General features: G+C 34.1%; 1 protein-coding gene and 1 long non-coding RNA gene across 3 annotated transcripts in view; one reads left to right on the top strand and one right to left on the bottom strand.

Annotated features, from left to right (window-relative positions):
- sev (receptor protein-tyrosine kinase sevenless) overlaps positions 1-26,341 on the top strand; it is a 215,533-nt gene that overhangs the window by 134,957 nt on the left and 54,235 nt on the right. For both annotated transcript variants that reach the window (XM_085810043.1, XM_085810044.1), the window contains exons 10-20: positions 1,152-1,277; positions 2,232-2,413; positions 7,910-8,004; positions 8,474-8,910; positions 9,003-9,095; positions 14,454-14,663; positions 14,890-15,015; positions 19,509-19,684; positions 22,804-22,993; positions 25,394-25,553; positions 25,918-26,084. In XM_085810043.1, coding sequence (XP_085666169.1) covers positions 1,152-1,277; positions 2,232-2,413; positions 7,910-8,004; positions 8,474-8,910; positions 9,003-9,095; positions 14,454-14,663; positions 14,890-15,015; positions 19,509-19,684; positions 22,804-22,993; positions 25,394-25,553; positions 25,918-26,084 — 1,962 coding nt within the window. The remainder of the gene's footprint in view (positions 1-1,151; positions 1,278-2,231; positions 2,414-7,909; positions 8,005-8,473; positions 8,911-9,002; positions 9,096-14,453; positions 14,664-14,889; positions 15,016-19,508; positions 19,685-22,803; positions 22,994-25,393; positions 25,554-25,917; positions 26,085-26,341) is intronic.
- The window catches only part of LOC118182838 (uncharacterized), a 312,802-nt gene continuing 298,046 nt past the window's right edge, over positions 11,586-26,341 (bottom strand). The window contains exon 3 of the long non-coding RNA XR_015039245.1: positions 11,586-13,014. This is a non-coding gene — a long non-coding RNA (uncharacterized LOC118182838). The remainder of the gene's footprint in view (positions 13,015-26,341) is intronic.

Raw genomic sequence — 26,341 nt, forward strand, 5'->3', positions numbered from 1 at the left:
TTTAAACTATCTTTCCTGTCAAGCCTTACTTTCCCCTGGAATTGCCAATGCCAGAATATGTAAATTTTAGTAGAACGCGCAAGGATTCAAATTGTCAGCGGAAGTAATCTGAGTTAAATAGAAGGGAAACGAGATCGAAGGTGGGCTTTTTTGCTTTACGAGCGTGGAGGTGGCTAGTTAGAAATTGAAGAACCACACGTTTCGGCCTGTGTGCTTGCCTCGGCAGATTGTTAAATCGTTCAACGTAATATTCAGAAGTTTGCTGAATTATCAGCGGTATCTTAGAAAGCGGTTAGGTTAGTTACGTTTAGAGAGCCTCGTAGTTAGTCACTTGTTATTATTCTTTTTTGAGTTTCTTATTTTTATTTTATCGCCGGGTCGGCGTAGTTTGTGAGCGTCAAGAGTACGCATTTGTAATTTCTAAAGTTGAATAAAAAGGGATTTAAACCCTTCTCAAGACTTTGTCTACTTTCCAGTTCTTAGCAGTCACCACTATTGTTGCGTGCAGGTTGGAAGCGCGCAACATTACAAAGTGAAAATATATTTGTAACTGAACTCTTAATTACATGAGAGTTTTATAAGATGTTTAATTTATACTTTGTAGTTTGTTTAAGACTGAATGCGCAATAAAAATTATGTATATCCCATGGAGGTAGAAATATGTGTTTTCTACTGATATAAAAACAAGCATTTCTTTTACATGCCACATTTTATTCCTATCTCATATTAGTTTGATGTTTTATTTTCATGCTATGTCACTTTCATGTGACACTACTTCAACGTTTTCTGATAGCTTTCAAGGTTTTTAAATTTATTATTAGAGCTGATGGGATTCTGTGGTTCTGGTGAATATAAATAATAATTGATTTCTTATAATTTTTAAAATGCATCGAATATTTTAAAACTGGTGTGACTGTTTACATAAACAGGGATAAATACCCATGCATTTCTTATAACGTGAAACCTTTAAGAAATATTTGATCATTTACTTATCTGGAGATTACCTTTGTACTTAAATATCTGAAGTTTTTTTGGTGTACTTACAGTAACTAAAGATTTACTGTATACCTAGAAAGAAATGAGAAATTAATTATTTAATTTTAAATTAATTACCTATAATTTGTTTTAACTATTCTTTTTTTTTAATATAGGCTCACGTCATACGCCTGCTTATCTTGTTTTTGCTGCCAGACAAAAAGTACTTAAACAAGGTCTTCGAATATTTGATGAAGCTGAAGTTTTGTATGACGTTAAAAATAAAACTGCATTTGTAACAGGTAATCACATTTACATTTTTAGTTTTAATTCGAAAAATTCTTCATTTGCGTACATATGCTGTTAATAAATAAATTATACCAGGGATTCTCAACCAGGGTTTCAAGGGGGAGGAATGCGGTCAGCCTGTAGAGTTTCACTTGATTTGGTAATTCTAATTAGTTCGATAACACTAACAGACATGAAGAATTTTATTTTATATTTCTGACAGAATTTTATTCTTTAACATTTCTGCAAAATGTTGTTCTATTGTTTCCCACCCGATAGTCCAACCACATTTTTAGTTGGATTCGAATCACGGTTCTTTCAGTTGTTAATTGATCATACTAAAACATTTATACCACAAGATCACACACTGAAAATGCGAAAATATCTAACAAATGTGTTACAGCAAATTCATTTCAAGATATTTATTGTTATGTGTTGCTTTTTTCAATAACGTATAGAAATAAAAAGGAAACATACTTTTAATTTATGTTGTTGGGTTTCGACTGATCAAACCCGATAGACAGTAACATCAGATCAGGTCTCTGACATCAGAGCAAGCCCACGAAATTCATCTTGGCAGGGGTAAATACCGGGCGTGTCGTTGGCAAGAGCCTTGGGCACCATACAGGTGACAACACAACTTTAGCTCGATTCAGCTCCTAATTTTGAGGGAGCGCAACTCAAGGGGGCGGGTCCAAAGGTCTCCCACCCATCTTCCGCTAAACCAACCTCTCGAGATGACTTTTGGCTCGCTGTATATTTAGAGTGCCTCCATGCTGCACAGACTTTTACAAATATCCATGCCTTATCGGGAATTCGAACCCTGTCCCTTCGGTACGGCAGTCAGCGTCGGGTTGGGAGTTACTTTTAATTTGTTATTTTTCCTATGATAAGTCAGTTATTTTAAACAGTTTTAATAATAGTTTAATAATAGTTTTAATAACAGTTTTTTAATGTATGTATTATAGGAACTGCTCTTCATGTTAAACAAGATTTGGTTTTTATAACTGATTCGTATGGCAATCTGCATAGCATAACATTGAAGAAACCGGAAAAAGTGGATAGAATTATAAGTTCTAGGGCATCTTATCCTATGAAGCTGTCTTTTGATTGGTTAAATGGAAAATTATACATGGCAGAAGATAAACAGGTAAAATAGTTCTTAATAATCTGTTAAAATGTGATAAGTAATGAAGCAACAACTAACCTACGGCAACATTTTTCAATAATACTAATATTTCTCTTTTCGAAAACTTCTTGATTTTAATGCATAACATATCCGATTTGATTCAGTGCTATATTGCCCATCAGCGGTCAGGCATTAAGTTTGCTGAACATTCGAAATTCGACGCCGGCTCACATATCCCGGCGATAAGCTGCCTGCATCGTGGTTTTATTCCATGTATAACATGAATACAACACAGTTTCCTTTAAAACAACCTTCATGAAAGCATCCCTTCCGTTAGGCAAATAGCCATCATATGCTTATTTCATACAATAAGCTTATACAATAATCCATATAATCTAATCAGTGTTATACTGAGGTTTTTAAAAACATTATATGATACTAATTAAAACAAACTTCATGCTTCTATTTCTGCATAACAGTCTGCTTTTGTAACATTTGTTTGGTTTCGTTTAGGTTGTGTCATTAAAATGAACGAGGTAAAAGCTTCTTACTTTGAAATGTACTTGCATCTGGAATTAGTGCTCATTGTAATATGTAATAATTAAGGAAATTAATGAGTAAACTTGAATCTGCCAGAAAGAAAACTGATGAGACGAATAAAAGTAAAATGCACACATTTATAAAGCAGATAATTTCGGCTCTGAAGCAATGTAAATATTCTATTAATTTTCTTAAAAACTTTTAGAAAAAATTAGTAATAATTTTTGAAACGATGGAAAGTAGAAGTCTTTACTTGTTAAAGTCTGGATTTAGTTCAATTTGCATTGCTTTAATGATCTGCTAAATAACTTAACGCTGTTATCGAAAATATATAGTACACTGAAAAAACTCTATAATGAATTAATGACCACATTTATTCCCAGAATCCAGAATAAACGCGTTGAATTGTTGATGCAAATTGTACTTGCTAACGCTGAAGTATTTAAGTTGTGGCTTTTTGTCAAGAGCACAGTTAAATGGAGAGAGAGTTAACCTTCTTGCCACTATACTTCGCGCGAGCTTGCAATCAGTTGCTGACCGCCTTTAAGACCAGAGGTTTTAGTCCTCTTGAAAGCTAAAGATGTATTGTAGTTTTCCGCAGTTTGCGTACTACATACGTAATAATTTAAAGGGCCAGTCTTAGTGTTAGTAACTTGTGTAAATTAAGACACAATAACACGCCGAATAAATACTAATTCAGAAGTCAAACAATAAAAATGCGTTATATTTACAAAATTTTCACAGGACTAGTTTCGATGGTTTTACCGAACCACCATCCTCAGCTGCAAAACCGCAAATGAACAAGATAGGAAATAATGATTAGATAAGATAAGAAAGCCTGGACAAGAATAAGCAAGTGGCGCCATCTGTTGGTGAAACCAGAACTAAAACATAATTTCTTTAAAGGCCGAAGGCAAATTTGAATTGGAATTAGGATCGTTAACTAGAACAGAAAGATTTTTATGAATGTGAAATGCCTCTAGAAAATACAGTTTTCCAATGGAAGATGTTTTTTGAATAATTTTGGCAGCAGAAAAATTGAAAGTGAGGTTTTCGGACCAACAATGTTGAGCAACAGAAGACTTCTTGGTTTTCTTTTTTCTAACATATGCCTCATGTTCCTTGACGCAAAATTTTAAGGCTCTCTTAGTTTGGCCAATGTAAATTAAACCACACTGGCAAGGAATCCTATAAATACCCCATCGGTTTGCCTTCCACCACACTTTAAATCATGTTATCCGACTAAACAAAAGTTAGCTTCATTTTATTCCTATGTTTTCCGTGCTCTTCAAGTTTGCTCCTCCAAACTAGCCCTTGATGAAGAACTAAATTATTTAAAAGCAATAGCTATTGACAGGGGCTTTCCCCCCAACATTATTAATCAAGCAGTTAAAAAATTCTCATCTCAACACATTAAAAGGCACACTCTTGTTTTAGAAGATTATAAAAATTCTGTTGTCATTCCCTTCTTTCCATCAATTAGCTATAAAGTTGAACATATTTTGCAGAAATTTAACTTTCGGTTGTTTATTCTTCCATCAATAAAATTCCGAGTTCCATACTCAAGGACCCCATTCCGGATATGAATTCCTGGGGTATTTATAGGATTCCTTGCCAGTGTGGTTTAATTTACATTGGCCAAACTAAGAGAGCCTTAAAATTTCGCGTCAAGGAACATGAGGCATATGTTAGAAAAAAGAAAACCAAGAAGTCTTCTGTTGCTCAAGATTGTTGGTCCGAAAACCACACTTTCAATTTTTCTGCTGCCAAAATTATTCAAAAAAATATCTTCCATTGGAGAAATGGATTTTCTAGAGGGATTTCACATTCATATAAATCTTTCTGTTCTAGTTAACGATCCTAATTCTAATCCAAATTTGCCTTCGGCCTTTAAAGAAATTATGTTTTAGTTCTGGTTTCACCCACAGATGGCGCCACTTGCTTATTCTTGTCCAGGCTTTCTTATCTTATCTAATCATTATTTCCTATCTTGTCCGTTTGCGGTTTTGCAGCTGAGGATGGTGGTTCGGTAAAACCATCGAAACTAGTCCTGTGAAAATTTTGTAAATATAACGCTGATTTTTGTTGTTTGACTTCTGAATTAGTAACTTGTGTAAAGTTTTCAAAGTTAACTCCTATGTTTAGCTAGTTAGCAGTTCGCATATTTTTACGTTCAGAACACAAGTGGTTAGTCTTTGTATCCCGAAGTGCGGGAGCGCCCGTAATGTGGAAGGGTAATTAAACCCTTCTCATCTTGTAGTCTCTCCTACACTCCATAAGACATAGTTTGTAGTCAAACTCACTGTCTAATCAGGACACGTCATGTTCGCCAAGCACATTAGGAGAAATACAAGTCCTGATACATTTAACTAATAACTTCGTTTTATACTTATTTTTCAGTGATTTCTTTAAAGATAATTAAAGTAGGCTGGAGAAATTAAGTATGACTGAGTAGCTAGCCCATTAAGATACCCATACCATGTTAATCAAGATTTTGACTATGCTGGCTGTAATGGTAAAGATTTAACTAAATATTTGTTCTTAAAATCTTCAGATTTAGCTAACGTTTAGTAGCTTTTGATTATTAAAAAATGTATTTGTTTTCGAAACAATGGAAACAACTCAAGGAATTGTTATAGTGAGAGTTTACCTTTTTATTTCAACAATAAAATAATAAGATAAATATTTCCATATATCGATCCAATATAAAAACTATAAATATTAAAGGATTTTTATGTATTTCATCTTATTTATAATTGCATGAATGCATAATTAATAGCATAAAAGAGTCTTTCACAAAAACGAGAAGATAATAATATATATTTGCCCTGTATATATCCCAGACGAATCAAAACTAAACTTTAAAATTAACAGTAGCATATCCCAGAGCATTTTATATTCTCGTTTGAATATCTATTCAAAAGCAAATTTTCAAGATATGCGACGGATAAATAGCCTGACCTAGGGAATTTTAATTATTACTTTTCATCAAGCAATTACTCTTTTTTAAATTAGGCAAACCAACAGCTTATTTTTGGCGTTGATTTTAAATAAAATACTTTCGATTTCGGGGGGTGATCAGACATAAGCCCTTTTAATTCAGTAGCAAAAGATTTCTGAAAAGAAAGGAGGAATGACGACCTATTTTTCTCAACTCTATGCTCATGTTCATTTTGCCCCGTTCATTGTTTCTGATATAAATGCGGTCCTTGCTCTTCCTTTCATTGCAATTTTTTTTGGCTTCTGAAGAAAAGAGACATGTGTCTCATCTCTCTCGAAACCGACATAATTTTACTTAAAATCTACGTCAAAATAATTTCAATGTTTTGCCTAATTTTAAGTTTTACATTGGAGAGTTTCTCTTCCTTTTTGATCACTTACTATGTGGAGTCTCGCATTTTGGGGAAGCATAAACTAGTAAGAAAACAGGGAACGTAAAAAAGGGTGTAAAAGGACCTTTTATTAAAGCTCAGTAATTTAACAGGAGACGCTCCTTGCGCTTACAAAACCAGCCAGCATTCAAATTAAAACTAAATTAAATCGTAAGTTAGCCAAAGGATACACAGAGTGAATAACGCACAATTTGACTGAAACCTATGCCGGCGTGACAGGCACTAATAGCAAAAATAAAACAACACCGCAGACCGACAGCTATCGTAAAAATTCAAATGGCAACGTGGCTTTCAGTAGACAGAGCATACTCTGATTAAACAATCTAAAATGTTCCTTTCTACCTCATTTGAATATGCGGAAACTAAAACTGGCACTTTGAGAGGAAAGCGGAAAAGAAGAATGACAGTAAAGTTATTTTACGTTAAAATAAAAATAACTGCTTAGATAAAAACACATAAATCCTTACAATTGCATATTTCTTCATTGTTTTTGCCTTCTTTTAAACCAGTGGTATTCCAACTTTATGGCAGTGTGATTCCGTAAAAATGTAAACGACCCCGAAAAACAAATTCCTTTCCCTAATCAGAACATTGACCATTAGTTATATACCACCAATTCAGAATTTTTAGGATTTTTATCTACCTTGTTAACCCACTATAAGTTTTTGCGACCTATAGTTTGAATACCACTATTTTAAACTATTGAAGATAGAGCAGCTGCAATAAGATGCCTGCTCAATCTAGCAAATATTCTGCTTTAAGAGATAAATTTAATTTTCCAGCTATTAATCATTCGCACAATTCCCAAGCAACTAAAGCCTCGTCGGTTTCTATTCCCGGTGGTGGGATAGCTTGTCTGCTTGCGGTTTTGTCTGTAACACAAGTAAAATTTGGATTCAATTAAAAAGGTCTCCATGCAGCATTTCTTCATGCAGGCACATAGCTTTTTAATGTGCATTTCCATAATCAAATAATCCAATTCAGTCATTCATAAAATTCTTAACTGAGATAGTATCTTTTCCAGTAATCTGCTGCAGCTTAAGACAAGCATTTGCAGAAGTTTATAGTGAATCAGCCTTAATCAAACATCATAAACGTTTCATTCTACGATGGTCTTGATTACATGAAATTTATTTGAAATTTGATATGTAGGAGTTATATTTCAAGACTAAGCATTTTCATTGCTGAATTTTCCAGAATGTTTGTGTTACATTTGGGGGCTTATGTTTGTGTTTACATTTGGGAAGGAAAAATACTCTAAAAATCCGCACAGCCATATAACCTTTTCCTAGATATGAAAGATGAAATTTTTTATCAGATACAACTCAGTACTAAACATGAAACGAATAATTTGAATTTAAACCAGTAATCTCTTATTAACTCTTTAAGAGCACTTAAATATGATTTAAAATTTTAATTTTGTATCTTATCCATCTGTTTCGAGGTGCTTCTAGATGCACAGTTAGTTTTGAAAAGCAGTATTCATTGTTGCCCGAGTCTTACTTGTTTGTGTTAATTTATATGCATTTAGTACCTTTTATTTAGAATATGCAATAAACTTAGATGCACTTTCTTGTGATTTCAGATCACAAGATGCGATATCGACGGTAGTAACTTCGAAGTTGTTGTAGGTGACATGGAAAACCGAGCTACAGATCTACAAGTGGATCCTCTGAACGGGTAAGAAAGCTAACCAAAGCTTTTTTCAATCTTGTTTTCCACTGCATAATATATATAGTAAAATGAAATTGATTATACACTAATATTCGATATGAACTATAAACGTAAGCTTATAAGTACCTAAAACAACATTACGTTCAGCTGCATTTAAATAGATTACCAGAATTATATAACTTAATGCACAAAATTTCGATTTGCGGTTAAAAAGGAAATTGTTTTGGTAAGTTATTCTCAAAGATATTATCTTTTCATATTTCTAAGATATAAGTTAAGTAAGTAAAATAATAATTCCGAAAATAAATCAAAGAGATTTAATTATATTTGCATAATTTTCAAAAATATCTTAATTAGTTTTTACCGCTACTACTCTTTTATTCAAATCAGTTGTTCTAAAACAATGCAAATGTTATTGTTATTTTTACGTACGTTTCAATAATTCTCAGAACTACTTTTTAATTACTGTTTTCAGCTATTTGTATTGGACGATGAAAGACTTATTCTATGGAGGTGGTCTCTACAGAGTTGATTTGTTGGAGTTTAATAATGGCTGTGTGCCTTTTGGAAAATCTCAACTAATCGTTAATGATAATCAACTCGTGGCATTTGCAGTCGATTACAAAAATTTTCGCTTGCTTTTGCCATCAGCAGCTAACAATACTATCGTATCTGTTGCCCTGGATGGAAGTGATGTCACTGACATCAGAGAAAATGTTGAAACTGCACTATACACTAACGTTAAAAGTGTTGCAGTACATCATGATTTGTTATATTGGACTTCTGGCAGTTCAATCTATGGCGAAGAATATCATAAGAAAGAAGATAAATTTTACCAAAATGTGTTCTCAGTCAGGAACGGGCCTTTCTCATCGTTAAATATATACCACTCTGATTGCCAGCCACATCCAGGTAAGGGGAGAACCTTTTTCATCTTCCTACTATTGTTGTCTTAGATGTTTATGGTTGTAATCTTTTTCTAAACTTTTTTTATATATTTTCAGTGCCTCTTAATCCCGTTGAGGCTGTGGAAGCATTATTTGGTAGCGACACTGCAAAAATAAGGTGGGCAAGCCCAAGATTACTTGGTGGCCAAGGTAAATGAAAACTGTATTTCCATACTACTCTCAATCATAATCACATATATACATCCTCCATCATGAAGGGTTTTACCCATGCAGTCTTTTCTATATTTAGAAAAATGAATATGGTTATCTTCTCTGATATAAAACATAAAATATTTCTTACTCGTATTTCCGTTTGGAAGAATTTTAAGAATTTAGTTCGTTAGAGCAATGGCAACAAAATTTAGTACTGTGCATTTAAATTTGATCTATAATATTAAATCTGTTTATTTCCGTTCAATGTAATGAACTCAGTCCCTTAACAATGATAAACAGAAATATTTTCTCATATCCTTTTCGAGTTTGATAATATTTTAATTGATTTAGGCCAGACAGCTGCAAGAGCTTTCTACTCATGACGGACGCCCTAAGGTATTTTTCGCATCGTATTATTTCGTTAATTTTTTTTAAATGGCCGGGCGCTTTATTTAATAGCCATTAGCCTTGTGCTGGAAATGGTGGCCATTTTATTATATAAGCACCTAATAGGTGGCCACCGTTGTCTCCTGTGAAGGGACGGACAATTAAACAACCATGCCTTCTCGAGTATTCGAGCCCGAGCCCATTGCTACGTCAGTCATAGTCATTAACCACGATATCGGCTAGGCAGTTTTCGCATTATAAAAGGAGGAAAATAGGAAAACATTAATTAAGGTAAAATAACACGCCGAACAAGTAGTAATTAAGAAGTCAAACAATAAAAATCAGCGTTATATTTGCAAAGTTTCACAGTATAATGCTGATTATGTACACACACACACACACACACAGTGTAACTCATCATATAAAGCTGATTTTTGGTGTTTGATTTCTAAATTAGTTTAATTAGACCTGTGTTTCCCTGTCAATACACTGTGACAAACTGATGTGCTACGAAGTCCCATAACACCTAAATATTTGAATTTTTGCCCTTCAAAATTTTCAAACCTATATATATTTTGTGAAATTCAGAAAGACTCTGACCAGAAACCTATTGTATATTTACCAAGAAATCGTAAATGCAATGATAATTTTTTCTTCCTGTACAAGCGTTGAGTGACAGGGTTTTTGGTTTCCTAATGTGTAATGTAAATGCGAGTTAGTTTTACTTAGGAAGTTCTGCTCTTGATATATATTTAGAGCTCTTCTGCAATTCAACAATCGATTTTTAGTATCTAATGTACAAAATATCTCCTCTTAACTAATGCTGATGATATGGAGAAAATTATTAAAAAATTATTAATTTTTCGAGCTTCGACATTGAAAAGCAGATTTGCAGACACTTCAACCCCTTTCTTTTGATTTATGCGAGATGTGACTATTTCAAAATCTCAAATGAAACAATAAAATACTTTGATTTATAAGTCACAACAATACAACGTTTTTTCGATTCCTTGTAAAGGCCATGTTTGGTCTTTCAACTATAATACCACACAGTGGTCAGCAGTATAGAACACTTCAAGTTCAGACTTCATCAAAAAACAAACGATAGAATAATATTCTGATTATCACAACCAGTATCATCAATATAATTACAACCACTAAATTAGTACTGCTACAACCAAACTACTACCATTAACGATAATAAAAATAACGATAAATGAAACTTAGTACAATAAGATCATGGTTGTAATAAGTTTGTCTTGTGCCTCTTACATCTGCTTGACAAAAACATGGGTGTCGGGTTAAACGTGTCATTAGTTGAAAAGGATTAGAAATTAGGATTGAAACTGTAATATAAAGTTGAACCTCTAATGTTTAATGAAGCTGTCTGCTCCCTCGCTGATGAGTCAAAAAGAAAATGCACCGAATATTGAAGAAAAAGGCGAAAAGCTTTGTTGCAATGAAAAGTACACAGTTTCCAGTCATTCATTTGAGTGGCCGTTGCTTTTAATTAGTGCCTGATATCGTAGCCTTATAAGGTATTTCTCCCGCCTTCTTAGCATGCCTTCGTGGTGTAATGGTCAGCACACTCGACGCGTATTCGAGAGGTCCGAGTCTCGACGAGGGCATTGCTCATTTTTCGCGCCTGTCAACATCACAAATCCTAATGTCTCTACAGTGGCGCCCGAACTAAAAGGTTATGGTTGATGACTCTTCACCACCAGGATTGGAGATTGGGTCCCCTAATCCCCAGTTGCCCTTTAAAAAGGGCAGTATGTAAGGTATTTCTACCGCCTTCTTAGCATGCCTTCGTATTGTAATGGCCAGCACCATCAGCGCGTATGCGAGAGATCCGAGGTTCTTGTACCGGCGAGGGCATTTTCTTTTTTCATGTCTCCTGCATCAAAATAACCTAATGTCTCTACAGCTTTACGGTCAGACGCTTTATTGAACATGTTTTATTTTTGATACAAAAGTGCAAATACTGCGAACTTTTTGTAATCAGAAATTAATAATTCTTTAACATTAATATGAAGCTAGAAAGGTCTAGAGAGAGAGGGAGAAAGAGAGAGAAACTGAACTACTCAGAATAGACGAAAATCAACTTGAAATTTTTTATTCGATTCGTTTGAACACTCTTTCCTTCGATTTTCTCTAAATAATCATTATGCAAAAATTCAGACAGAATTTTAAGACGCTAACTGCATGCCAATTACTTTGAGCAATCAATATGCAATTAGTGCCTTAAAACTTTTGTTTGGACATGTGTCCTGTCATCTAAGTTTCTTAATTGTTTACGTACTGCTATGCTGTTTATGGTGAATAATAATAAAGGCAAGATGATTTTTTATATCAGTGTACGGCGCGCGAAAATTTACTCCCTATTGAAAATTTAAAAAAAAAAAAAATTACTTAATCAACTTTCATGAAACAAAAATAATTTTGTTTCTTACAATGTAAGAATGGTTATGCTTTGCTAAAATTGCACATAAACAATTTCATTATTCACTAGTTTTTGTAAACTGTTGGGGATGCTTGCGACAGGTACCTGCGGTACGTTTGAAAGAACCTGGTGAAATCACTCCTCCAGTGCATCAAAAAGTTTTGGTTTTGTGCGATAAACTTTCTCTTTTACCCTCTTCCCAGAGAAAGAGGTCTCAGGTCGTTAGGTCAGAACTTCTAGCAGGCCACTCCAGTGGGCCGCGACGTCCCAACCAGCCTCCTCAAATAAAGGTATCAAGCCACTCACGGTCAGTACGCGCGAGATGAGACGAGGCCCCATCTTGCATAAAGATTGTATTGTAATTGTCTTGCATTGAAATTGCATTGTAATTGTCCCACGTCCATACAATACCGAGACCACAGTCTTCAAGCAATGTTCGTGGAATTCATGCGACACCATACTGTGACCTTTGGGAGATGTTGGCTTTTTTCAACAACAACGATTATCCTCGAATCCTCTTCTGCCCAATAATAACAACTGAGTCGGTTAATAAACTCTCCATCATGCAATATGGCTTCATCTGACCAAAGGGTATTACCGAACAGATAGGACTAGTCTTCATACAAAGCAAGCATCATCTTCCCATGCTGAAAGCGATCTAATTACGTCTCATGATCACAGTCTTCTAGTGATAATTCCTGGCAGCAATGTGGTATCTGTAGACGAAAATTCAACTCTTCATTCAGTACAATTCGGATTGTGTGATGGATTTAACCACTTTCACGAGATGCCTGTATATGTGCTTTCTGAGTACTTCGAGTGAACATTTCTTGAACCGTTTGCACATTTTCCTCCAGCCTGAAGGTTGAGAGGCGACCGTTTTTCCTAATATCTGTAACAGAACGTGCGTTTGTCAGCTTCGGATGACAAATCCTTGTGGTCTCTGCATATACCGAGTCATTATGTCCTCTTACACATCATCGCCATCTTTGTACTTGTGCCACGGACTGCCATACTTCGTACCGAGATGCAAGCTGAACCCGGTCACACAAAGTTAGATGTTCCGCCATGCTCCGCCACTGACACCTGCAATGATATAAGTGAAATATGTAATAGATTCTTATATTATAAGCAACGAAATGCTTTTTCATAAAAATTGGTTAAGAATTAAAAAGGTTATAAACAATTTTGAATACGGAGTTAATTCCTCACCACCCTGTGATTTACACCAAACAAATAGCTGAAATAAATTTAACAAACAAGCGTCATCTATCCAAGAAACATTGTTTCAATTCATTTCGACTATTTATTTATCTTTTGTTCCCTCCTTGGGCAGAATATATTTGTAATTTATCCCCAAGCGGAAGAGGGACGTAGTTGTCCGATTTCTTTGAAACCAATAGAGGATTTTCCATAAAACTAATGCAATTTTCCTCCTAAGATTATATTTAAGATTGGCATGTATCATTTCCTAATAAATTTGCAACTGTTTATCGAAATTAAAAGAATGAGTAAACGAAATCCATGATCGAAATCTTGCATACATCATTAGTATTCTCCTAGCATTTTACAAATTTAACATTAGTGGAGGAATAAATTATGAAACGGAATACCAATCACTTATGTGAATTATGAATTTACTTCCAGCTAACTTTAAAGTGGATCATTTGACGATGAAATTGAATCTTGCACAGTTTTTTGAGCTGAGATTGAAGCATACGACACACTCCATTTGTCTAAAGTGGGTGCATAATTTCAAAAACCTATCTTCCCTCATCTTGTTTACCTTATATTTCCAGTTCACATTATTTCAAGAAATTGCATTTATTGCTACTATACAAAACATAAACAAATTTACATTTTGCAAAATGTAAAATACAAAGCATAAACAAATTCATAATTTTATGAATTGTAGAGACATTAGGACTTTTTGGAAGCTGGCAAGATGAAAAATTAACAACGACTTCGCCGGGAATCGAACCGCGGACCTCTGGAATACCGGCCCAGTGTGCTGACCACTACACCACGAAGGCACGCTAGGAAGTCGGGAGAAATACCTTATAAAATATCAAAATCAGAATTTGATGCTAACAGCTTCTAGTACCTCATTACCTTCGAATTTAAGTCGTAGAAAAATTTTAATATTGATAAAACTAAAAAGTAATAAAAAACGACCTTATTGTAAGTGTTGCAAAAACATTTATTCTGAAACCATTTTGAGTTTTAAGACCTTACTTATCTTAGAAAAATTTATCACTTACTTATTTTAGACACATTTATTTAGGACATATTTATTTATTATTTATCATTAGTGAGTGGGAGATGGACAGAAATAAGTTAAAATTCGTTTTGAGTTTTATGTCTTAAAAACTATAATAAAAAGCACAGTTCAAATTCAAAGAAATATTCTATTTTTCATAAAATACTCTAAATGATTATTATAAATTATATTGTATACTTATTATAAAGACTTTATGTTTTTAATATTTTGTGCTCAGAATAACGTTTAATGCATACTGTTTTAGGAAAGGGATCTTGGCAGAAATGGTTGTATGAAATTGAACTTTTGGATAGAAGAAGTACATTAACTGTATTTGGAGTAAGCATTAGCTCAAATGCATATGACGTCAGCAATCTGAAACCTAATACAACTTATTCTGTCAAAGTGAGAGCTTATAGTGACGGTGGTAAAGGACCATGGTCTTCTGAATTTACAGGAACCACACTTAAGAAGAGTAAGGATATTTACTACAACAGATATTCAGTTGGTGATAGCGTATTATTTTGAGATATCATCTTAGATTATGTAAATGAGTAAAGGAAATAAAAATGTAACTTTCAGATTTAATTTAGAAGTAAAAAATAATTTAATTTTATATTACATTCTGTAATATATTGTTTTAAACATATAAAAAACTGAGCCTTTAATTCTGGCCATTAAAACACTTTTTTATCTTCCAGGCAGAAAAGCTGGAGAACCATTTATTCTTTGGGGAGCTAGAGAAGGTTTACTGAAATCTGATGTTCTTGGAGAAAACGTTCAAGTTCTCATACATAAGATCAACCTTAATAATGCACATATTATAGGTAATTATATAATAAGTAACTTCTTTGCTAAACACATTATTATGTTCTAAATGTTAAGTATTGATCAATGTGCTTACACACCATGAAAATGGCAGCTTTGCTAAAAAATTAATCCAGTTGTTCTTTGGTTCTTTGGTTTGATAATCTTTCTTACTTATCAAGTTTCTTTGACTACATTAAAGTGTTATAATAACATTTTAGTAGATAATAAAACGAGCTTGTTCTTGATTTTTAAAGGATCAGGCTAGTGGTTAAGGAAAAATTCAACTTCAAGTTCCGAAACAAATTTAGTCATTGAAGTCCATGAGGGAGAGTAGCTTGTATTTTGCTATAGATGTAACTGGAAAGTGCTCAGCAAATAAGAAAATGTCTGAGTTTAAAACATTCGGACGCACATATTGAAAAACATCGGACGGCAATGGCCGGCAATTGGAAAACGTCGGAGGGTCACTCAAACTAAATTTTCTTTCATTGAACTTTAGAATCAAGATCCTTCTAATGGTAGTTGCCTTGAACTAAAAAGCATCAGCTTTGTATATAATATTTATTGACATTCTGAAGCATGAAATATTAAAGAGAAAAATTATCTGCAGCACAGTGCGGCTAAGAACGCTATTCTACTGAAAAAACATAAACATGAACAACTGATGCCATTCACACAAACTCAATAGTAAAATAAAGCATGTTGCCAGTAACAAGATTATTATAAAAAATCATAACATGAAATTAAAGAGTGCGAAAATAAATAAGGCAAAGAAAAAAAGAAATGCAAATATTAAATATACATCCAACAAATGGCATTCACTGACTTTAATTTAAAGGGAGCTCAGCATTTTTTAGGTAAATAACTGGAGGAAAGATACTTTTTCATTTCGTAGCCACATTGAGCACGGTATAGAAGTTTGCAGATGTAGAGTCAACAGATTTGATGACATTTCTTCAACTATTGCATGCGTCTCGCCAGTTTTGTTTCAAAGCCAGAAAGATTTCTAGCACCAGAGCTGTAAATATTTATATACGTAAAACGTATTAAGCTGAATCGTAACGAATGAATACATATTCCTGCAAAAGAAAAATGCTCGTAGAGGAGCTTCCGAAAGCGGGATACCTGAATAACAGGTTCATCTTTTATAATGAATATATGCGAGGAACGTTCTTATCACGTTGACAGAAACTCGAATTTTAAATGTGATAAATTTCGCAGGAAGAAGAATTTTTTAACCGCTTTTATAAATCTTGTACCTGCGGTCAAAGGGTTAATATATATAAACAAATACTCCAGTTTAAATTTAACCAAAATTCAATCATAGATTGATGTAGCTTTTTTTATACAGAAACTCTGTGCACTCAGAAAAGAAAAGAAAAGACTCACATAGATGGCAGAAAGTCAAGCCAAAGGTTAGATTTTGCGTAGTTTTAAATATAAATAAATTAGCACAGAAAATAAAACAAATTCTCGCAAATCTTTAAAAAAATTGCAAATGAATATTTGTACTGATTTGTAACACCTAAATTTACTGTTAACTGTACTTTTATGCTATTAAACTGGTAAAAGTGCATAGGGTACTATAGAAATTATTACAGGATCGAACAGGTATTGCCCCAGTACACTATCCAGCTACAGTTTGACAACCCCGAAGTGGTAGCTTGAGTGGCTGCACCAAAGGGAGCGGGAGGTAAAAGTTTTGATCGAAAGATTTGAATAGACTGGTGTGCTCTTTCTTCTAAGAAACAATGTAGTAGTTACATTTTTACATAAGTGAATATTAACATAAAATCAGGAAAAGCTACATAACAGAAACTGTTGAGTATACTCATCACATAATTAGATTACGCATATACAATAGAACTGATACTTTGGAGATCGTTGCACTGGAATTTTAACATTTGACTACCCTAACGGAATTTCTGGTGTTTGTAACGTGAGGATGTTTGTTACAGGTAAGATCGTGCTAAGGCAAATTCAACAGTTTATGGAACATATATACTCCATTTTTAATTTTTGCTTAGATGTATGAACAATGTTATTGCCAGTGTTAACTGCGGCTTCCGTATTTTGCATTTTTATGTACTTTTTTATTAAACGACTAATTGCACATTAGCCTTCTAACAACATATGGAAAGTTAATACAAAAATTACTCAGATGTTTACAATGACTTTTTATGTTTGCCCCTCCCCCCAAAAAAAGTGTTTTGTCACTAGCAAAGTAAGAACTTCTGTTACGTTATATAATTTTAAAAGTCAATTTCGGGCTAGATACTGCACTAATTTTCTTTTCCACAATAATATTATGTTTGAAGCTCATTACTGTACTCAGTTTTAAAACAGAAAGCAATATTTTACGCTATCTATTATTTTGATGAGGTATGCATAAAATATCTTTATAGATAATTGATAATTTCCTAACATATATAAGCTAAGAACTAAATAAAATTTGCTTATTTCTGATCACTTATTATTTAAATGAAAGGGGGATATACACTGGTGTGCAAAAATTAAGGACGAAGTCGAAAAATTAGCATATCAGCTGAACGAAGAGGCAGAGCGGACAGAAAGACCAATCAGGAGATTAAGTAAGGTGATGTACGGTAGCACATGCGCAGATATGCAGGTAGACGTAATGGGGGAGTGTCTGAGTAGTATAAAGCATGTTGTCGGTGTAAGATCAGTATTTCTGGCAAAGAGATTGCACGCCGTATAGCAGTTAAAATCACACCGAGTTGCTGCCTCAGCGAGAAATGGCGAATAATCAATCTGTTAGACGACATCTGGATGCTTTTACCCGAGGTCGAATCATTAGGAAGTTGGAGGAAGGCCGCAGTGTGACAAGTGTGGCTTCAGAGTTCGGAATTGCTCACAGCATCGTTTCACGACTTTGGAGACAATTTCCAACTACAGGAACAGCTATCCGGGGGTTTAGTAGTGGTCGTCCACGAGGAACCACACCCGCAGATGACCGGTATATTGCCTTACAGGCCAGAAGAAACAGGCGGCAGACAGCGGGAGAAATCGCTAGACACACGACACAGACGACTGGACGACCGATATCGCGTTTTACCGTGGCCAGAAGACTGCACGGTGGTGGTCTGTTTGCACGACGCCCTGTACGGTGTGTACCTTTAACGCCTGCCCATCGGAGAAGGCGTTCTCTGTGGTGCTGGGAACATCGGAATTGGAGAGACAATGAATGGGGACGAGTACTCTTTACAGATGAGAGCAGATTCAGTCTGAGTAGCGATTCTCATAGCATACTCATCTGGAGAGAGCGGGGAAGCCGCAATCATCCCTCGAACATCATTGAAAGGGACAGGTATGGAGGTGGCGGTGTTCTCGTTTGGGAAGGCATCATGCTTGGTAGTCGTACAGACCTTCACATCTTCGACGCAGGTTCAGTCAACGGGACCCGTTATTGTAACGAGATTCTTTTTCCATATGTGCGTCTTTTTAGAGGCGCTATGGGTCCGTAGTTCCTTTTCATGGACGACAATGCACCTTGTCATCGCACAGTAGCTGCCGAACAGCTCTTAGAGAGTGAGGATATTGAACATATGGATTGGCCGGCACGATCTCCGGATCTCAATCCCATCGAGCATGTATGGGATTTTCTAGGCATACGCTTGGCAGCTCGTACCTTACCACCAGTAAAGATTCCGGAGCTTCGATTGGCGCTGCAAGGCGAATGGGCAGCAATGCCTCAACAACTCATTGACACCCTCATTCTCAGCATGGGCAGACTCTGTAAAATCTGCCTAGTAGTCAGGGGAGATCATATCCCCTATTAAAGACCGGATGTTGCTTGCTGGACACCCATCACAGGGATGTTTCGGCCTTCAGTCGCATTGCGCTCCATGCTATTTTTTCAATAAAGCTTCTTTTTATCCCTCTAATTTCTCTTTTAGTAAGTGTTGCTTACATTACTCATGTCCTTACGTATTGGGGATCTTACGGTATTAAATGTGTTGATTTGGAAAGCTTTTGTACAAAGTTATATTGAAAAAAACCGTCTCGTCCTTAATTTTTGCACACCAGTGTAATGTTTTGCTTATGTATACTTTGTTGATAAATGAAAAAAACTATTGTAAATTATTTAAAGAAATGCTTTTATTTATATTTATACTGTGCAAGTTTTAAGGCAGCTGATATATCTTTTAGGGTTATAATTTAAATTATCAAACTCTAACTCGCTCGCTCCATAACATTTAGCAAGAAATTCATTATAGTGTTTGTTAATGTTAAACAAAGAAGTTTAATTAGTTCTCATATAAAAGGAGAACTTTCCTTTAACAATTGGGGAAATATAATAGCACATTGAAGTGTTATATATAATCTTATTTTTTATCTGTTTAAATTATTCTTTTTTATCTCATTTATCAAATTTTAAACAAATATTTCAGTTTTTTCCTTAAATTTGAGGAAATAAATTTTAAAGTTTTTCTCTTTTTAAATAAATTGTGCATATAAAATTAAAAATTGAAATATATTTTGTTTACAGATATTTGCTGGTATGATAAAATGCTATTTATTAACACAAACACAACATTTGTGTATGTTTACAACACGTCTGTTCACAATTCGCTGACCCGGATGCAGAATATCAGCATGGCCGCTGGAATTGCAATAGACTGGTTTGCGCCAAAATTGTATTGGTCCACTCCCGTGCAGCAGATGGTGAGCGTTATTTTCTGTAAAGTTTGTAGTGCAATATATTTTCAAAAAGAGAAAAAAATGAGAAAGATATAGAAAATAATCAGAATTCTCTTATTATAAAGAAATGGTCAAAATATAAGACAATACCGGAATTCATTTATTATTAAGAAATGGTCAAAATATAAGACAATACCGGAATTTACTTATTGTAAAGAAATGATCAAAAATGTAAGACAATACCATTATTTAGTTTCTTTAACATTTTGAAAACCATGCTAGTTTTAAATATGCAGCCAGACTAAGATTTTGAAAATTACAGTAAAGTAATTTGTTCAGTATTGTTTAGTTTTATTACAAAAAGTATACTTCTTTAGTTTTACCTCAGGCTAGTATATTTCAATCGCTTAATTAACTGTTTTCTAGAACACATTCAACTTAGTTAGCTCGTATATTTGATACCGCCTTGTATGCAAGCCATTTTTTTATTTCTTAGCTCAAATAATTCAGGATTGCCTTTATACGTGAAAGTTGCTTATATTCTGTCGAATACGGTAACAGTTTCATACAGAAATTCTTTCCGACGATGCCCGTTGACAACAGATCATCTCAGATCATAATCTCTTTGTTATTTTATCATTTTCTTTGACATATAAGATATTTCAGCTTCAGTTTTTTTGTTTGCACACACTATAATACATTTGTGCGGCAGTTTTTAAGTTAAGTTCGAATGCTGAAACATGCTCATCGTCCCTCTACCTCCCAAAACATGTTCGCTGCCCCTGTCGCCCAAAACAAATTCATTGTCCCTCAGCATTCTTCCACTGCCCCTTGAGGGGAGGTATCGACCCCGTTGAGAACCAACGGTTTAGATATAATTTGTTATTTAATATTTTTAAAGTATTTTAAAATCGTAAACTGACTATACAAAAATTCATAAGCCTGTAATTTTATGTAGCAAAACATAAGTATCTGCATATTTCCAATTTCTAGCAAGTAATTTTAAAAATTCAAAACTCAACCCTTATTTTTTTATTCTATTTATTACATTAGTATTAGAGAGCACTGGAACAAACATTGAAGAATCTGGCCGTTTCATTTGAGCTTGACATATGTATGCCAAGGACATATGATCGACGTAGGCATTACCTACCCCAGGCAAGAGGAAATACGTAAAGGATTTATTAGATTCTATAGGTTCATTATTTAAATTTTTTTTTATCTGATGCAAATTCAACATACGTGTCTTTTTTTATAACGTAAAAACATCTCTTGGCTGCATTTTTAATTTTAGGTTATAAGTAATATGGTAATAATGTAAAGCTTTTTCCCCTCTTCTTACTCGTGATATAATTGGAAACCACGTTCAGCTAGCAATCGGAAGATCAGGAATTCAAGTCCTAGCGAGGACATAGCTCGTCTTTCCCATTACCTGCATAAAAAAAAACAAAAAAAAAAAAAAAAAAAAAAAAAAAACTACTGACTCTACAATATGACATGCCATTTCTAAATAAATAGAGTAGTTTGCTCATTCTACTCGCAGGTTTGAGAACAAAAACTATAGCATATTGTATAACAGTCGTCAATCAACATACTCAGGTTTCTTATCTTTAAGCAACATACTCAGGTTTCTTATCTTCTTATAATTAAATACCTGTTCAATGATCAGAAATCTGTATCTGGATGGTATTCAGATTAATGAACTCCAGATAATTTAACAAAATAATGATTTCACAAAGCATTAGTATTTAGAGAAAATAATATTTTAGATGTATAAATGTTTTATATTTTTTAACTTAGGCTATACTTGGAAAATAATGTAACTTCATTTTATGATTTTAGAGAATTTTTATGAAATACTGTAAATATATATGTTAAATACGAGAAAAGGAGGATTTCTTCTTAAAATAAATTACTCCTAAAGTATGTTTGGCTAGAAATTATATTTGAGTTTTATTTAATTCTAGAAAAATTTATATTATTTTTATCTATATTATATTTTTATTTTGATTCACGTCACTGTTAACTTCTTAATTCTCAAATTGTTATGCTGACAGGTGTGAGTTAGCCTGCTTGAGCAAATATACTACTTGTATTTCATATATAGTTTGATTGAAAAAATGACTTCAAGTTCTATTTCTTCAAATATCAATCCTTGTCATGTTCATCCGACTATAAAGTGTCTTAAAACAAGGCAAAGGATTTTATGAGAATAGTTTTACACTGTAGATTGGAGGGTATTGTAAAAATAGAACTTTAATTTTTATATTGTTCCTGAAGAGCGAAAATTCCTGAAAATCATTATAAATTAAGTGACGCCTCATGCTTAACTGGATTTCAAACATTAAAAAATTCCTATCTTTACAAGACAAATCCCCAGAGGTATTATTAATAAATTATTTCAAGCGACCAGCTGCACATATAATAACAAATATTGCTCTTCTCAAGGCAGAGTCATTGACCGCTAAAACGAGTAAAATATGTCTTTTTGGTTGTTCCCTAAATTTGTTTTCAAAGTCTTGCACTACCTCGGTAACCGAGAAGGAAAAGTGGTCTTAAGATATTCTTTCGCGAATTTTGTTCATAGAGGTATAGAATGTTTTTGTTTTAAACTTATTACAATATGATTACTATTTTACTAACAGGAATTTTTAACTCTGGAGGCGGTTATATAAAAGATAAGAAAGATTTTTATTTTGGAAAAGTTTTACAAAACTTGATACTGATAAAATTATCTACTTTATTATAGGGAAAATTCCAACTGAAAGTACTAACTCGAATCTAATATATAAGGAAATAATGCCTGTAGTCACGTTTTTCAACATCCTGTTGTAATATATACGAAAGTGCAAAGCACTTTCGTATATATTACAACAGAACCGGATTAATTAACAATCAGAACCGGATTAATTAACAATCAGAACCGGATTAATGAAACTTAAGATTAACAGTTCTTCTGGGTTACTTTACGCTAACGTTTAGACTATAATTTGGTAACTTTTTTGTCTTTGACAGATACAAATGAGAAGCAATTGTTTAAAATTAATTTAACATTGCATTTAAAGTGATTTTGATTGCATTGGTATTTTGCTTCACATTACTAAAAAAAGGTAAAAATTATTTTTTATCTCATTTTGTCGTAGATTTCTAGATCTAACCTTGATGGAAGCCAACCAGAACCGCTTCCGATTTTGACCATGGCGAAGGAAATAGCAATAGATTCTGTAAATGGTTACCTTTATTGGGCAACTTCCCACAGTGTAGAAAGATCGCACCTAAATGGGGCGGATCATTTCATTTACATGAAGAATGCTCTCTTTTCAGGAGCACATGGTATATTTTATTCTTGTATTTTTTAAATTAAGTTTTTTCGCTCGCTTTTTAATATAATTTTTATCTTTCGCTTCTAGACAGTGCATGTGATGAGGCGTTAATTTTAATAAAATTGCTTAACAGTAAGTTCCTAGTATTGGTGTGCCTTATAAACCATACTTAATAAAATATTTCATGACGTGACTCATCCAAATAGCCCATGATAAAATAAGCCGCGACGAAAAAAAGCCCGAGATATAATAGACTGAATATCTTATATCTAGTTTCAGTTCTAAAATATTTTTATGCTAATATCGACTTTTTATATCATTTGACAAAATTCACATACAGCTTCAGTATTTAAAAGTAAATAAAATATTTTCTATACATACTTTTTAAAAATAAAAAAAAAGGCCTGTAAGACAAGTAAAAACAACTAAATCAGTGATTCTTGACACTCATATTTCGATAATTGCGACGACAGATAGGGATTTGCTCAAAACATGTGAATCTTCTGTAAATTGTGTAACAATTGTAATTTAGAATACAGTCCCTGAGGATACTACACTTTTGGATGCCACAGTAACCTGTAAGTGGAATTACTACTGCAGAGTCGTGGCTTTTTGATGTTGGAGAAGTAAAACATGAGCCATGCCCTCGCCGAGACTCAAACACAGGACCTCTCGAAAACGCGTCAAGTATGCTTCCAATTACATCACGAAGGCATGCAGAATGGAGGCAGAAAATACCTTATACTCTTCCCCTTATAGAGTCATTAGGTTAATTGGAAGCAGAAAAGATGAAAAATATGCAATCGCCTTCGCCGGGAATCGAACCACGGACCTCTGGAATACCGGCACAGCGTACTACCGTTACACCACGAAGGCACGCTAAGAAGGCGGAAGAAATACCTTATATACTTCCCTTTTAAAGGGCGACTGGGGTTTTTAGGGGACCCAATCGCCAACTCCTGGGTGTGGAGAATTATCATCCAACATTCTTTTAGTCCTACTCAACTTGGTTAAGCTTGAAGTAGAATTTATTCTTGAAGATATTCACTCCAGTAAGATTCCAGGTAGAAACAGAGCAGCACCGCTGCAAACGAGCTTTTCAGTTGTGTACAGATGAGGGGTAATCGGCGCAATCGGCGAGGTGAGTCTGTAGAAATATTAGGTATATTTTTGGAAGCCAGAGATGAAAAATATGCAACCGCCTTCGTTGGGAATCGAACCACGGACCTCTGGAATACCGGCCCAGCGTGCTACCGTTACACTACGAAGGCACGCTATGGAAGTGGGTGAAATACCTTATATACTCTCCTTTTTAAAGGGCGACTAGGGTTTTAGGGGACCTAGTCGCCAAATCCTGCGTGCGGAGAATCATCATCCACAACCTTTTTAATTCGGGCGCACATGTAGAGTAATTAGGTTAATTGGAAGCAGAAAAGATGAAAAATATGCAACCGCTTTCGCCGGTAATCAAACCACGGACCTCTGGAATACCGGCCCAGCGTGCTACCGTTACACCACGAAGGCACCCTAGGGAAGTAGGAGAAATACCTTATACCCTTTTAAAGGGTGACTGTGATAAGGGGACCCATCCTGGTGGTAACGAAGTGTCGTCCACCAGCTTTTTGTTTGGGTACCACTGTAGATTCATTAGGTTTTTTGGAAGCAGGAGACGTGAAAAATGGGCAATGCTCTAGTCGGGACTCGAACCTAAACCTCTCGATAACTCGCCGATTTGGCTACCGTTACACCACAAAGGCATGCTGGAAGGAGAAAGAAAGTACCTAGTATTACTACGGCACCCTATTTCACAATGATTGTGAAACATTTCGGCCAGCATATGTAAATATGTGTTCAACATCAAATGTAAACGTGTTTATTTTTTATGATACATTTGAGTGCAAAGACGTAATTACTAACTGATATATACGTCGCGGCACACTTTTACATCGTCTGCATATATTTATATACTAAAAAATTTAAAACCCTTCCAGTTCAGAATCCTTTGAATTTGGTTTATTTTGCCATGGGCTACTTTTTGGGACCTTTTTTTTTGTCATGGGCTATTTTATCGTGGTACTATTTTATGAAACTTGCAAAATTATTTGTTATTATAATATCACTTTCTTAATATATTCTACAATACGTCAATTTGTTTTCGATGTGTTCAGAAAATTTGAAAGTTTAAAATTTTCATGATTTCCTTCACTAGAATTCACATTTAAATGGCCTGTCATATCAAACAATACTGATAGAGAACATTTTTAACAAAAAATCTTTTAAGTAGTTTTATGTAAAGTAACCAGATTAGCTCTCGCATATTCTTTATTTAGAACATTACTGTAAATTTTTGAATTTAAGTATTTTTCCTTTAAATATTTTATTTCCTGATTAATTTTCTTTGTTCTTTTAGTTATGGGTTTAACTTTGGATTTTGAGAGGAAAAATGTGTATTGGATGGTTCGAAGTTACGAAGGCTCAGTCATGTATCGTTCCCATTTGGCTGGTCAAAATGCTGAATTGCGCAGTCTAGAGAAACCGGAAGTTGTTGGTCTTCTTTCCGAAAATGGAATGTATGTATCTAAAAATATTGTGATAAAAAATGGGTTGTAAAATAAAAGGACACAGTCTTAATTTACTTGGTTTTTAGCATTATTGCTTAATCAAGAATTAATAAAGTTCTCGTTTAGTGATATAGGAACCTGTATTTATCTTCTTTATTACGTAAAGAGCTTCTATGTACTATAATTTAATATTACAATGAATTAAATACACGTAATATTTATGAATATCTGTTACACAAGGTGTCATTTATTTCAAATTTTTATATATGTCGAAAATTTGCAAAATCCTAAATATGCATTTTGAAACTTAATTAACATGTAAATATATAAAAAAATGTACTTTGAGGCTCAGATGTTCTTTTTATTAATTTAGACATGGGTCTATGTGGTACTTCAGTAACAGACTGTTTTGGCTTCATGAAAAGCTGAAAGCATTTGTAAGTGACATAAATGGTAAAAATTTTGCTGGCGTAGAAGGTTTAGGGCTAAATGGGTTGACGTCACTGGAAATAATTGATTCATCTTTGCAGCCACATCCAGGTAAGCATTTTACTTTTCATAAGTAATCTTGCAAGTTTTAGCGTTGATTGACTTTGTTAGTTACTTAAGTATTTTTTATTATTATTTAGAAAGTATAAACGAAGTTATAATGTCTTTCAAGATAGAAGAAAAACATACCAAAATAAAACATAAATTAGGCAACACAGCAACCTTCTGCTTGGTGTAAATTTTAACCAAGACTCCATCGATTTCGAGGGCAAATAGGCGCATGTCCCTCATCGTCAGAAGCAAAGAAA

Source organism: Stegodyphus dumicola, chromosome X2 (genome assembly GCF_044657685.1).
Source record: "Stegodyphus dumicola isolate Sdum_Otavi_A_Nest chromosome X2, ASM4465768v1".
Classification (NCBI taxonomy): Eukaryota; Metazoa; Arthropoda; class Arachnida; order Araneae; family Eresidae; genus Stegodyphus; species Stegodyphus dumicola.